General features: G+C 34.5%; 1 protein-coding gene across 1 annotated transcript in view; it reads left to right on the forward strand.

The window, feature by feature from the left end:
• The window catches only part of LOC124363654 (spondin-1), a 161,449-nt gene that overhangs the window by 86,615 nt on the left and 62,065 nt on the right, over window positions 1–12,769 (forward strand). The window contains exon 2 of the mRNA XM_046818915.1: window positions 2,682–2,872. Coding sequence (XP_046674871.1) covers window positions 2,689–2,872 — 184 coding nt within the window. The 5' untranslated portion in view covers window positions 2,682–2,688. The remainder of the gene's footprint in view (window positions 1–2,681; window positions 2,873–12,769) is intronic.

Consider the following 12,769-nt stretch of genomic DNA (forward strand, 5'->3'; position numbering starts at 1 on the left):
CAGATACAATATTCTACTTTGCATGATAGTACAGAAAATAATTCTATAGACAATTGTCTCGCTGAGATCTAGAAATTTATATTCTACATGACAATACCTGTACAGATTCTATTGCTGTACACACCAGACAGCTGTCTCGCTAACATCTATAATATTATACTCTACAAGATGATCGTAACATAATACTACAGACAACTGTTCAGATAAAGTCTACACACATTTGCTCCACAAGATATTACAGAATATACTTCTATAGACAACTTTCTCCATGAAAGCTACAAAACTGTCCAGACTACTCTTTTTAACAGTATTAAATACGAGATATGATCATTATCATAATTAATTATATAAGTCAACAGTTTTATAGTATTCCGATACAAACATGCGAGATAATACATCAGTTGTATACCAATGGTTCCTTTAAATATTATTATATGCAGTATCTTAATATATATATATATATATAAAATTTGTTTAAATGGTAATAGCCGAATTTAATTTCAATAAACATTGAATCACAAAAGGTACTTCCTCCGGGCTCGAGTCCTGGCGGAGTAGGTACTTTTTGTGATTAAATCTTTATTTAAATTATATACAAATGAAAATATATATATATATAGTCATATAATTTAAATAAAGATATATATATATATATATATATTATTAATAATTATGAATAATTGTAAAAATTGAATAAAAGTATGAATACACTCTATTATTTACTATTTTCTCTTACTTGTTTAATGAATATTCGAACATATTTTACATGATCAGACATATCTTAGAATTTTAGAATTTTGTAGTGTTTGTTAGCTGTACACTATTGTGAATTTATGTATATTTTATAGAGGCTGATGTTAAGAGGCATGTGGAGTATAAAATGTGTGAAAATAGTTTTAGGAAAATTAATGATGGTTCGTAGTTTCGAATGAAGGATATAAATCGATTCTCCAGTCCAAAACTGTAAACCAAGACTATTATGAGAGTTGTGTGTGATAGGTGCTTAGCGATATGGCAAGAGCGTTTCATTTCAGAGTCGATTACAAAACTCTTTGACCTTAATGATCTACACTAATTAGGCTTCTATTGCTTCAGTCTAACCAAAGTTGGTTGTGTGTTTATTCATTTACTTCTTCAGTAACACCTCTAAGAAACAAAGGCCTTTCTTTAAAAATGTGGCATAACGAGAAATCTGCTAAAAATGCATCTGGATTTACAATCTCCGAATCAGAGAAGACAGTAATAGTGCAAGTGTTTGTGGCCGAACAATTGAAAATGGGTGGGATGTACCACATATGATAATTTCTGATGAGAGCCCAATCAATGAATGGTTTCAGTAGAAAAGTCATTAAGTGGAAAAGTTGTTCAGGGTGCCTGGTTTTAACATATTCAGTCTTCAACCCTTGGTGTGGTGGAAGACGGGAGAGGGTTCGAAGTTCGAAGATCTTTTTTAGTTTTCTGCCTATATATCAATAGGGCTTGGCCCTATCTAAAATGTACACGTCTAAAAATTGATAAAAGTTGATAAAATATTCTAAATATTGTGTTCCTATATATAGTGTTTTATATTTGTTACTGTTAACTACATATATTTTTTCATAATTTGTAATTTTTGAAAACCTTATGTATGGTTACACGTTTTTCAGCAAACATCTGTCTCCAGTGCTTCAAGTCTCCATTCTAAAGAAACTTTTACAAGAGGGGAGTTGTAGAAAATTACTGGTAAATTTAGTTCAATTTGAGGTTTTTTATTATTTTATATGAATTTAATCAAAGGTTAGAGAATCTAAAAGAATTTTACTTGAATGACTCGCATAAAACTGTGATATATTTTTACTGCAGAGAAAATATGACTAATTTTTTAAATAGTTCAGGTACGATATTACTTGATACAATTTTTAACGCCTTTTAACATATTTGAGTTTCCCACCAAGTACATGTTTCCTTTAAGTGTGTGTTTCTTTTATTTCTTCCGAGACCTCCAAATTATGAGGAAATCGATGACAGCATTGAAACCGACTATGATCTTTTTCAGGGAATATTACCTCACCAAAAATGCATTCTAAAATTTCATGTAATTTACTAGTATGTTTAGTTAAAACGGTTAGTATCAATAACCGTTGGAAGGGCTTGTTTAATATTACGAAAATATCGGAAAAGAAGAGGATTCTTTCCTGTATGGTTTTTAGGATACCTTTCAAGCATTCAATATTCGTCCTCTTTGTATACTTAAAATAAAAATATAAAATATATGTGTATGAACATACAAACATATATGTGATACTGCCAACGCAACTGACTGCTTGCTAGTCATTCAGGCGTGTTTAACAGATTGCTGCATGGACAGTTTGCAATTAGATTAATTATTATACCTAGTGTGAAGCACATATGGTGTTCACGGGAACAGATAAAGCATTCATTATCCATTTAACACTGATAATGTAGTTGATAATAACGTTTCTATCGCAAGAACCTAATCCTCCAGTGTCAAATATATCGCTTTACTTGTAAATGCATTATTATCACATACAAACAAAAATGTATGGTATAAATGCCGAACATCTTACAAGTATTTCAGCTTTTAAAAACAATGAACGAAATAGTTTGAAACGAGGTATATAATACGCTATTTGTACAGTTTTAAGTACGGCGAAGTAAGATTGGATTGTTTTCTGTTGCAGACACACTATGCGAGGAGGTATCCAGCTGACCATAGCTCTCGTGCTGACCGAACTGCTGAACCCATCATCTGCTATCCGTTGTGACCGAACTCCCGAGGGCCATGTCGCCCCCAAGATACCTGCCGACAACCGGTTCCAGCTCAAGATCAGCGGTTCGCCGGAGAAGTACGTGCCTGGTGAAGGATACACAAGTAAGTCCCCCATATACCGTACTGAAGATCAAAGTGTATAATCTTGGGTAAAAATACCTATATCACTCCAATGAGAGTACAGTTCTGACTGGTTCTTCCTACTCTCGGATAAAAAACCCCGATGTGTTACTAAAATGTTTTTAACTCAAAAGATACCCTGAAGTTGTACATCAAAACAGCATATGTTAATATATTGGGAAAAGCATGATCGATAGCTCTTGTTAGTAAACTAGGGATGAGTAAACAATTCCCTTTCAATTAGTTCAGGATAGTAAACAATTATCTCAGTATCGAGGATGGAGTGCGGACTCTCTTAGTGAGCTTTTGCATGACTGAAATGTCCGTCATGTGGTGCCTAGTTTTATACCTTAAAAGATTTTCTTCTTTTAAACTATTCATTTATCTCTGTGTTGCAAAACTGTTTAAATAATTGTTTCAAGTGGGAGATTTGAAACAGTTTTTTACTATTGAAAATAAATAATTACATAAATATTTTAGTATTAATGCTAGAAACTATTTTTCATGATGTGTATTTAATTATATGTCCTTTCAAATTTAGTAAAAAAATTATAAACAAGTCGTAACCATACAATATCTATAATCATTAATACATTATTTACATGATGAGCCACTGGGAAATTTATAAACAAAGAAAAACACTGGATCAGATGTTGGTATGGATGTGTCTGTATGAATTTATAAAATGTGTGTCTGACTGCTGGAAAACCTGTGCATTGTTTTTTTTTTTTTTTTTCACAAAAAGTACACAAAAAGTGACGATTGAAAACAATTTCAGAAATTGTTAAATGCAATAAAGCGTTTATAATTATTATTATTATAATTTTCTATTAAAGTGATTTTGGAAAATTGGCAACTCCACGGCGGCATACTTTGTCATGTCTATCTGCAAACGTGTATCCCTGTTACATTTTTCGGGTGATATTCATTATTCTTGACACATTTTTATCCTTTTTTACTTAGAGCAAAAAGGCGAGAAAACGCCTAATTATCTTTAGTCCTAAAAAAAACCTTTGCGCTGCCTCGGAAGTAACAAGATATTTAGGATAGGTTAGGTTGAAAGTAGGGGCCACCTCAGTCGAGATCTAATAAGCAGGGATAACTTATATATCTAAGTCATGTCATTTTGGAAGGAGGCTATCTCTGTCCCAGTCAGAGTGGTCAGAAGTGGGTGAGGGTGTGGACAATATTCCCTTGTGTTTATTGAATAAGTCGAGAGGTCAGCCCAACAGTAATCTAAAAAACGAAACCCTCTGAAAATGTAAGGAGGTGATTATTCTGCTTCTAATGAGTGACTACTCTGCATGAAGTGAGATGGTGAGGGATGAGGACCTCGCTGCACCCTGGCGAAAGAAGGGAGGGGGATGAAGGCTTTTGTACGGGACATTGTGGTGACAGTAGTGATAAAAAACGTAAAATCATATATTTAAAACGCAATAATGTGTAATAAAAAGTTTAAACTTCTATTAAATGTCCCGTACACATGCAAAAACCTTGCCCTAACAGATCTTGGACGAAGTAGAATTGCTACGTTTGCAAAAAGGAATTGTTTAATCAGAATTTCATGGGCACAGGATCAGTTTTTTTTTTAAACTATGCATCGATTCGAGGAACTGTTCAAAATATAAAATAATTAATCCTTTTGGCTATGTGAGCGATGAGTACAAAACTGCCACGACTAGCATGAGTCTGCACGGTATCAGGTTACGGACAAGACTGCAAATTCCTGCCAACATTAAACAGCCAGACCGTAGTGCTTTGAATGTTATCTCAATATCACATATGTACGCAAAAACAATAATATTTCTCGATTTCGGTAGGACAATCAATTGATATAAGATATCTGTTTTATATTATATAAAAATTGACAATACCTATCATATTGAAACATACATAATAGTATCATTATTTCTCTTATTCATTCATTACTATCATATGCAGATTTTGTGTGGATTTCTAATGTTCATTACAAAATGTCCCAGCCGTGAAGAAACTGTAAGTAATTCTGTCAGTAACTCTTCGTCAGAATAAAACACATATGACACGAAAAATCGTTATAGTCTAGCTTTAAATATTGTACTTGAAAATTATAATGTGTCTAAGCACTTAAAATATCACATTGATTAGTCTCAATCAAAATTGTTCTGTTAGCTGTGCAGAATTAGTTTATCTAAGACGTTGTAGCCATTAGTTGCTCCTACCCTTTACCTTGTAATTGTGAACCTTATATCCATCAACAAAGTACAATTTGAGAAGAAATACAGAATCACCTATATATACAGTTCATTTGTATGCTGACGACTCGCAGCTGCACTTGTCTTATGAGCCATCGCAGATGGTGTCAGCCATTGATATGATCAATGTCGACCTTGAAAAAATATTGGGGTGGTCAATGGCGAAAGGGCTGAAACTTAACATAGGCAAGTTCACTGTGTTGCATACGGCGCCACACAACATTGTGCAGTCCCTCAGTGAAAGAGGAGTGATGGTGAGGCTCGATGGCCAGAGTTTGGTTGTATTTAATAGGGCGAGGACTCTTGGCGTTGTGCTAGACAGCGGCCTCACGTTCTCTGACCATGTCACGCATGCCTGTCAACAAGCACTCGGTAAACTGAGGGGACTCTACAGATTTAGAGATCTTTTACCTGAGTCTGCGAAACTACGTATCATGCAGTCACTAGTCCTGTCCGTTTTCGCCTACTGTTTCCCAGCCTACGGGAATAACATTTCTGGAGAAGACATGCATCGCATTCAAAAGTTGCAAAAATCTGCAATCCATTTCATTTTTAATTTGAAACGATTTGAGCATGTCTCTCTTTACAGAGATGCCGCTGGGATGATGTCGGTAGAGATCGTCTGCAGGGTCATGACGTGCTGCATGGTCCACAAGGCTCTTGTTAATCAGGAGCCTCAGTACCTTAGTGAGAAGCTCTCATTTCGGGATGAGGTCTCAGCGCAGAACCCGCCATGGGAATCTTCTTCACTTTCCCAAAGTTAGGCTGGAGTTGGGAAGGAGGAGCTTCTCTTATTTCGGCCCGAAATTGTACAACGACCTCCCACCAAACGTGAAACAATGTTCAATAGCTACATTTAAGAATACGATGAGGCAGAATTTTCTTAATGTATAGATTTTCTTTATTATTTGTATTTCATTTTCAATGTATAATATGTTGTATGTGATGATAGTTGTTCTGAACAACTGTTGTTCTGTATGTAACTGAGAAACGCTTGATGAAAATTAAAGACAACATTATTATTATTATATCACCACCAAAAATATAGAAACTGGGCAAGTTCTGTAACTCGATCTCACTAAAAGCATTTCTAACGTGATTCTCTAAAACTTAGTGTTGAAATTATTCTTACAACTTTCTTTTGATCTCAAAAACTCTTTATAATTGTTGATGGCAGCAGCTTCTTCAGAGATGAATTCCGTCTAACAAGTGAGGGTAAATAAGGACAAAATAGGCAATTCTTAAAAAAGAGCACGTTTATTAAATATTACGCACTTACGCATTGATGCTTGATTTTACCTGTGAGGTCATTATTATTCCTGTGTTGTCATTCCAGATTAGACCTTGATCAAGATGCATGTCCAAGAATGTAGTAGAATTAGTCACTTCTATAAATAAATCATCCTTAAATATACATGGTTACACTATGCCTTCATGTTTGTTAAGAGATAATTTAATTCGAACTCGTTCGTTTTCAAATTTAATTTAGTTCGAGGAAGTTAATTTACAAATCTTGAGCGCTTTTCCAAAGGGAAACAGAGTCAAATGATGCCCTACTAAAAAACTCGTCCAATTTGGATTGTCAATTTTAGATCAATAACGTACATTAGAAAGAAGATTGCCCAAAGGATATACCCCTGAGGGACACCATAGGGCATACTGACTTTATTTGAGATAACATAGCGATCTGAAGAGTATGGTTTCTGTCTTTCAGATAAGATTAAAGCCAACTATGTGGCAAACCACGTATAACCACGTGAATTTAACTGCTACAATAGTGTTTCACGATGCATACAGAAAAAACTTGTAGACGGATCGAAAAATGTGCTTAACACATGTTCATGCTGTCTATTCCATCGACAACGAAATCCACAAGCTGCATACCTCCTGTTGTGAATTTGTTCTTCTTAAATCGAAACTGTTTCGGTCTTAAAATTTTCTCATTTTCTATAAATTGCCTCAATGTTTCTAGAATTGTTTTTGTTTGACTTTACTGAAAACTGGAATACTGAAATGTGACGATAATTGGTTGGCTGCAATGGATTTCCCTTCGAAACGATTGGAATGAGTTTAGTGGTTTTTAAAAGTGATAGGAAAAATTATTTTTCAAATGAAGAATGATGTTAAAATGTGCTTAAAACAGCAACTAAGCAACCACATAGACATTCCATTGATGTCAGGATGTTTCGCATTCAGTCAATGTACAACACGAGCTACTTCCACCTCGCTAACCTTCGCCGAGCCGTGCCCTAATGATGGCGTTGACAAATGAAGCAAATGACCGATGAAAAAATTATTAAACTCTTCGGCTACTTATTTTGGTTCTTTGGAAATTTCACCATTAACATCAATTTAGTTTTTGAGTTTTTTTTAATGTATGTACAATTTTTTTCACAGGTAAAAAATAAAGATTAAATTACTTCAACGTTCATTACAATGTTCAAAACATTGGGCTGCTGATATAAGTAACAAGCTTAAGAAGTTTCTGCAGTTAATACATAATTTATTTCAGAGACTTTCTATGAAACCAAAACAAAGCTGTTACTTAATACTGCAATAAAGAGTATACGAAATTTTGGTTCAATAGCTCCCGTTGTTTTTAGTTATAAAACCACGCATAAAAAACTAATAGCATTTTTACAAAGAGATAAACACAAGCAAATTCATGGTTTTATTTCTAAAACGTAGTACTGCATATACTGAAACATTGTACGAACAAGGTCAGGTTATAACCAGTGGATAAGTTAACCCTCAGATGCATCTAACTAGGTGGTAATATATCAGCCCCAAGCCCACGGTATTGTTAAACCCCATCCTCTGTTCTTGGCTGGTCGGACATTTGTACCTGTCGTTGCTTACACGCCAACCCTGCCTTGCTTCTTTACACTCCGCAGCACAGCGATGGTAACACGGTGGCTGGTGATCTTTATTCATTAGTCCATTCAATCTGCATTGACTCTCGAACTAGGAAATGGTCCAATTTTCTGTTACGATCGTGCTTTACATTGAGATTTGTATGTGCAGTAAACTTTCTGAAAGCAAAACCTACCGTTCGTATGTTTTCATCTTGAAAAATATAATTTATACAGAAATAATCAATGTATAAAATTAGTAGGTTGCACGAAAATAGTCCAATGGTGGCTGGTTGATATTAATCTCTCCTATACACCCAGCGCCCAACACTGCTGCCAGTTTAATGTGAAAGGAAAATTACTGATCCGTCTCAACTTCTATTGCAGTAAACAAACAGCAAACGTACTATATGTACGTTTGATTTTACTCATCTGTTAGACTTAAACGAAGCAGATGGTATGTGACCATAGCAGAAACAGGTGATGTTCGATATCGACATGGCAACACTGCTTCTAATATCGTCGGACTCTTTTGGTGTGGGCTACTCTAATTAGTAAAAGTATCATGACGTTTACAAAATGGCTGCCTGTATAGAGAGTTGCAGGCGATGGTATATAAATGGATACTCAATGTATTGTTCTGACCGCACGTGGTGATGCCAATCTCACAACAATAGCAATTCGCATGAACCAACATTGTTTATCAGATGTTAACGATGATATTTAAATAAATACTCATTGTATCAGAACAACAACCGCACAGAGGGATGGCAATCTCACAACAATAGAATCTCGCATAAACCAGCTCTGTATATCAGATGTCAGCGATGATATGTAAATGAATACTCAATGTATCAGAACAACAACCACACAGAGGGATGGCAATCTCACAACAATAGAATCTCGCATAAACCAGCTCTGTATATCAGATGTCAGCGATGATATGTAAATGAATACTCAATGTATCAAAACAACAACCGCACATGGGCATGGCAATCTCAAAACAATAGCATCTCGCATGAACCAACATTGTTTATCAGATGTTAACGATGATATGTAAATGAATACTCAATGTATCAGAACAACAACCACACAGAGGGATGGCAATCCAACAACAATAGCATCTCACACAAACCAACTCTGTATATCAGATGTCAGTGATGATATGTAAATGAATACTCAATGTATCAGAACAACAACCGCACAGAGGGATGGCAATCTCACAACAATAGAATCTCGCATAAACCAGCTCTGTATATCAGATGTCAGCGATGATGTGTAAATGAATACTCAATGTATCAAAACAACAACCGCACATGGGGATGGCAATCTCACAACAATAGCATCTCGCATAAACCAGGTCTGTATATCAGATGTCAGCGATGATATGTAAATGAATACTCAATGTATCAGAACAACAACCACACATGGGGATGGCAATATCACAACAATAGTATCTCGCATAAACCAGCTCTGTATATCAGATGTCAGCGATGATATGTAAATGAATACTCAATGTATCAGAACAACAACCGCACATGGGGATGGCAATCTCACAACAATAGAATCTCGCATAAACCAGCTCTGTATATCAGATGTCAGCGATGATATGTAAATGAATACTCAATGTATCAGAACAACAACCGCACAGAGGGATGGCAATCTCACAACAATAGTATCTCGCATAAACCAGCTCTGTATATCAGATGTCAGCGATGATATGTAAATGAATACTCAATGTATCAGAACAACAACCGCACATGGGGATGGCAATCTCACAACAATGGTATCTCGCATAAACCAGCTCTGTATATCAGATGTCAGCGATGATATGTAAATGAATACTCAATGTATCAGAACAACAACCGCACATGGGGATGGCAATATCACAACAATGGTATCTCGCATAAACCAGCTCTGTATATCAGATGTCAGCGATGATAGGTAAATGAATACTCAATGTATCAGAACAACAACCACACATGGGGATGGCAATCTCACAACAATGGTATCTCGCATAAACCAGGTCTGTATATCAGATGTCAGCGATGATATGTAAATGAATACTCAATGTATCAGAACAACAACCGCACAGAGGGATGGCAATCTCACAACAATAGAATCTCGCATAAACCAGCTCTGTATATCAGATGTCAGCGATGATATGTAAATGAATACTCAATGTATCAGAACAACAACCGCACAGGGAGATGAGTGATCGGTTACGGTCGCTCTGTTTGATTGAAACCGTTGTTACTAATCCAGGATTGATTGGCTGTCAGCCCCAACCAACTGGAATCCATTAATAGTGTTATTATTGCATAGTCGTCGATTTATGTGTTTCGTATGTGTCTGCAATAACAGTTGGTTTTTATAAACGACACTGTTATTATATCCATAGAATAATCAAATATACACATGTAGTTTTTAGTTCAATAATGTACTATTTACCCCTACCATCCATTGACCAACATATTTGTGAAAAATTACCATTGAAACATTGAAATGACATTGGTTTACACATGAGATAGAGTGTTCTGCATTGCATAAACATCATTTGTATCAACTTTTTACTTCTTGTACAATATTTGTGTTAAGTGAGAATGTTTTAGTTTTTAAAAGATTGATGAACAGGCATATTAATATAAAAAGTAATTATCGGGAGTTACATGTCATTCATAATTGTAAATTTTATTGCTTAGTTCGTTCAAAAACACAAAACACAACCTGCTTATGTTAATCAATTGTTGAAGTTTTCTTGTGATAGTTGTCAGTAGAATACTAATAAGGTAGTTTCTCTTGTGATTATTCTTATTAGAATAATAGGAAAAGTCCGTATGTTCTTGTCATTTTATTTAAATACGAATGTGCACCGGAGTAGAATATTAATACTTAACAGTGCTGTATTAAGATAATTTACTCAATTACTTGATTATGATCTATGATAAGGTCCAACACTTTTGTAACTAAGAAGTATAAACCACCTGTAACACTTGTATTGGTTTATATTTGTGCTATTCCCATTTCAAATTTAGGGAATTCATCTTCAGGCACTAGGGACTTAGTGTTGGTTTATACTTCTGGGGTGTATTTAACGCTCTTGGGGTATACGCTACTAATATGGATAAAAAAACCTTACTCATATTTGTGTATGGTTGAACCAGTAATATACATTTCTTATACAACTTTACGACATAAAACGTTACTACTTAAAAAGTCATAGTTTAAATCGTTAATCAATATACAAGTGTAACGTTGAAACATGACACAATCTAAATTATTTTTAAAAAGGTATAGAATATAATTTTATTTTTAGACATATTGTACTGTTTATTGTCAGAACAAAACAAGAAACATAATTTTTCGAGGGTAATAATTTTTGAATTTGAGCTTCATTATTATACATCTCATTCATTGTACGTGATGGTGTTTATAGTCAAAATTATCATTGCAATTTGTTAAACTTTTTATCAGATTCAAATTTGGACTGTATAACAACAACTCAATAAGGTGTTTCTAAAACAAATGTAATTTCGAAATCTTCCAAACAGACAAACTACGGCTAGTGACATTTTTGTCTGAAACGTCCCGTTGTTCTTCCACGCCAAGGAGTCGACCAGTCGAACAAATAACAGATAAATCCTGGACTTAGCCATCTTTGAACCGATCGGAACTTAAAGCTACGTCAGCCGAAAGTATGTTTTCTTCACAGTTACTTTTCAAAGTGGTTGCAAACAAACAAGTGATACACATTTGAAAACATCACCTTACTCATGTACATTTAAAACATTAGAAACCCTTAGACTCCTAATTTAATTTTTTATATTTAAGAAACATGCGAGGAAAGAAATATTAAAATATTTTGGACCCAACAAAGTGGAATCGTAATAATTTCCAATGGGACTGATACTAAATAGCCTCTATGCATCAAATTTGTCCAGAGTTTGAATAGATTCATTATGAAATAACTGTCTAGTATCATGATTGGGGTTTGCAAGAAGATAAATACCTACTGTGAGCCTGCATGATGAGTAATGGCAATAGTACAAAACTTATTATGAATTATGTTTAGATAAACAATATAAATTTATGTATTCTTAAGTATAACAAACTCGTTTGGATATTAATGTTTGAAATAAAGTAAATAGGGTTTTATAAAATATAAAATAAAATAAACCAAATTATTTGAAAATAATTTTAAAGATCGTATGTTTTAAAGTACATTACATTCACATTGACACTTGTACTTTGTTGAGTTCACTTCCTTTGTACATTCAATCTACACAGTTGTATACATGTCAAACATTGCTAAATACTTTGAGTGTAACTTCTAATCAAATCTATTAAATATTACAATACAGTTAATGTTTTCCTTTGTACTGAAATGAAATACCCAAACAACTGATTGTTGAATCAAATCCTAATCTAACGTAACCTTACATTAGTACATATGTTAAATACGGAATCAATTGTTCACTGTAATACTGGGCCAGTCAGTTGTCACGTGGTCTCAGCAGCGTCAGCAAGTGTCTGCAGAGCCATTAAACCTCAGCAAAACATCAGCAGAGAAACCTTGTTCGCTCGCCTCTTTATTGTAGGGCTAACTTAAATTATTTGACAATACACTTACATGTTCTCCTTTATACGTATGTTTTTGAGGGACAAATTATGTAATTTATTATAAGAAATATATACGGACAATTTCAAATTGTTATGACAACTAAATACTAAGCGATGCAAAGCAATATTTGGTGTTTAGATGCCATTTTGCTAATACGCTGCTAATAAACAAA

Source organism: Homalodisca vitripennis, chromosome 5, assembly GCF_021130785.1.
Source record: "Homalodisca vitripennis isolate AUS2020 chromosome 5, UT_GWSS_2.1, whole genome shotgun sequence".
In the NCBI taxonomy this organism is placed as follows: Eukaryota; Metazoa; Arthropoda; class Insecta; order Hemiptera; family Cicadellidae; genus Homalodisca; species Homalodisca vitripennis.